Below are 2,542 nucleotides of genomic sequence, written 5' to 3'. Positions count from 1 at the left end.
GGGTGGGGGCCCGGGCGGGGGGCTGCTGCTCGCGCTCGCCGTCCTGCTGCCGCTGGTGCTGCTGCTGGCGCGCAGGGCGGCCCGCGCCTGCACTGACCTCGCGCACATGCGCAAGGTGGCGGCGGACATCCCCGGGCCGCCCGGGCTGCCCCTCATCGGCAACCTCCTGGACGTGGTGAGCGGCGGCGACGACCGCATCTACGACAACATCTGCCGCCTCATGGACCGCTGGGGCCCCACGGTCGGCATCTGGCTCGGCCCCGAGCTGGTCGTGTCCGTGGCCGACCCGCGCGATGTCGAGTACGTCTCCACCAGCAACGAGCTCATCGACAAGTCGCCCTTCTACGGCGTGCTCGAGCCGCTCCTGGGCAGTGGCCTGTCCTGCCTGGGCGGCCAGGAGGTCCGCCGGCACCGGAAGATCGTCATGCCGTCCCTGCACCTCGACATCCTGCACGACTTCCTGGACACGTTCCAGAGCGAGTCGCTGCGCTTCGCCGCCCGCCTAGAACAGCACGCCGACGACGGCCAGGACTTTGACGTGGCGCCGCTCTGCGTCGAGTACTCCCTGGCCGCGGCGTTGCAGACCATCATGAGCAGCGAGCTGGAGGACGGCGACGACGCGGAGCGGCTCGCGTTCGGCGGCGTGCTGCAGTCCGCCATGGACCTCTTCATGTACCGGGTGTGGCGGCCCTGGTTCCTCCACGACGCGCTCTTCAGGCTGTCGAGCCGGCGGCCCGAGTACGTCCGCACCATGACGGCGCTCAACGGCTTCACCGAGGGCATCATCACCAAGAAGAGGCGCAAGCTGGCCGAGCGGCGACGGCACCAGCCTCACGGAGAGGAGCAGAGCCTCACGGCCGCGCCGACGACAACGACGCGGCGACGGCGGCGAGCCTTCCTCGACAACATCCTGGACAACGAGGAGGGCGCCGCTCTGACCGACCTGGAGCTTCGCGACGAGGTCAAGACGCTGCTGTGCACCGGCTCAGAAACGTCAGCCAGCACCCTGAGCTTCGTCATAGCGGTCCTGGCCCTGCGTCAGGACGTGCAGGCCAAGGTGGTGCAGGTTGGTATCTCTCTCTCTCTCCCTCTCCTGTCCAGCAACTTGCGGCGGCTGCCGAGCGCCGTGCAGCTGGACAGTCCCGTGGCGCGCGCGCGCCGCCGCGGTGCCTACCCTTCAGGCGGCCCCCTTCCCTTGCCCCGGTTGATAAGCGTGCACCCTCTCCTCGCTGCTTGCAGGAGCTGGACGACGTGTTCGGTGGGGACGCCTCGCGCCCCGTCACCCTGGAGGAGCTGCCGCACCTGCAGTACCTGGAGCGGGTGGTGCGCGAGACGCTGCGCCTGTTCCCCGTGCTGCCCTTCTTCACGCGCAGCTGCCCCCGGGACGTGCAGCTGCCCTCGGGGTACACCGCCCCCCGCGGCGCGCACCTCACCTTCTTCCTGCCCGCACTGCACACCTGCCCGCGCACCTGGCCCGACCCGCGCCGCTTCGACCCGGACAGGTTCCTGCCCGAGAACAGTCGCGGCCGCCACCCCTTCAGCTACCTGCCCTTCAGCGCGGGGCCCAGGAACTGTGTCGGCCAGAGGTGAGCAGCCGAGCCCGAGCCGAGCCCGAGGCGTACTTCACTAAAATTTAAATCGTAAACCAATTTTTCTGTTTTGTCACAACTTTCACAATTTTTTCTGAATTTAAAATTTTTTTAAAAACTTTTTGTTTTATGGTGTGCACTAATTATTTTGATTATGTTGTTGTGAAGTACCCTCTGTTGAGCGAGAAGCTCTCGCGTACTCGCCTCACGCGCACCCCGTGACTTGAACACTCTCCCCTGTCCTCCTCCAGGTACGCGATGATGCTGCTCAAGGTGGAGGTGGCCACGCTGCTGCGCCGCTTTCACATCCTCCCCGCGGCGGACGGGCCGGCAGCGCGGGACGTCGCCGACCTGCCCATCAAGGTGACCCTGGTCATCGCCGTCAAGGGAGGCGTGCGCGTTCGGCTGCGCCGCAGGACAGCACCGTGCGCCGCCGCCGACACCGTGGGGCCGTCGCTGTGATAACGTGTCATTGTTTTCATAATTTTATAATTAAGACTGTTACCTGTACTCTGTACGCAACCTCAAGCTCACTTCCTTCGTTTTTAAAGAGAAATCGTTTTATTTCGTTGTCGTTTTTCATTCCCGCATGCTCCGATGGGGCGCTCCAAACCGCACTCACATATTCACATAACTAATAATCTCAGATAGTGCAGTGTGCCGTCACACTATTTTGACAGAGCGAGAGAGTACCTCGCGCAACACGAAACAAAAGCACTCCGGAAGGCCCACGTGGATGATGCATGACTCTGCACAAAGCATTCTGAACGCAGTGCCCCCTCCCCTTCTCCTCCACCTCCTCCTCTCCTTCTCCTCAAACTGATGCACTGCTACTGCGGCGCTCTTTTGTGTGTCGCGGGGATGCGAAGGATCGATTGGGTCTGATAGCGGCCGGAGGAAAAAGCCAGAGAAAGTGCGCGGGGCGGAGTGAGTGCAGCGGCGGCGGGGGCTGG

The 2,542-nt window shown here is 63.9% G+C and overlaps 1 protein-coding gene across 1 annotated transcript; it reads left to right on the top strand.

The window, feature by feature from the left end:
• The first annotated feature begins 6 nt into the window (after positions 1-6).
• Positions 7-2,153, top strand: LOC113207188 (cytochrome P450 4g15-like). The gene is made up of 3 exons (XM_052276737.1): positions 7-1,066; positions 1,240-1,586; positions 1,841-2,153. Exons 1-3 carry the CDS (start codon positions 107-109, stop codon positions 2,049-2,051), a joined length of 1,518 nt encoding a protein of 505 aa, XP_052132697.1. The 5' UTR covers positions 7-106; the 3' UTR covers positions 2,052-2,153.
• The last annotated feature ends 389 nt before the right edge of the window (positions 2,154-2,542 follow it).

Source organism: Frankliniella occidentalis, unplaced genomic scaffold, assembly GCF_000697945.3.
Source record: "Frankliniella occidentalis isolate FOCC.00 unplaced genomic scaffold, Focc_3.1 Scaffold4196, whole genome shotgun sequence".
In the NCBI taxonomy this organism is placed as follows: Eukaryota; Metazoa; Arthropoda; class Insecta; order Thysanoptera; family Thripidae; genus Frankliniella; species Frankliniella occidentalis.
The sequence above is the reverse complement of the archived record's forward strand: the minus strand, read 5'-3'. Positions and strand labels throughout refer to the sequence as shown.

Bases quoted from the DNA above. Each gene is read 5' to 3' on its own strand.
- LOC113207188 (XM_052276737.1), top strand. From the start codon at position 107: ATGCGCAAGGTGGCGGCGGACATCCCCGGGCCGCCCGGGCTGCCCCTC. The intron at 1,067-1,239 runs GTTGGTATCTCT...CGCTGCTTGCAG, and splicing joins TGCAGGCCAAGGTGGTGCAG to GAGCTGGACGACGTGTTCGG. The intron at 1,587-1,840 runs GTGAGCAGCCGA...GTCCTCCTCCAG, and splicing joins AGGAACTGTGTCGGCCAGAG to GTACGCGATGATGCTGCTCA.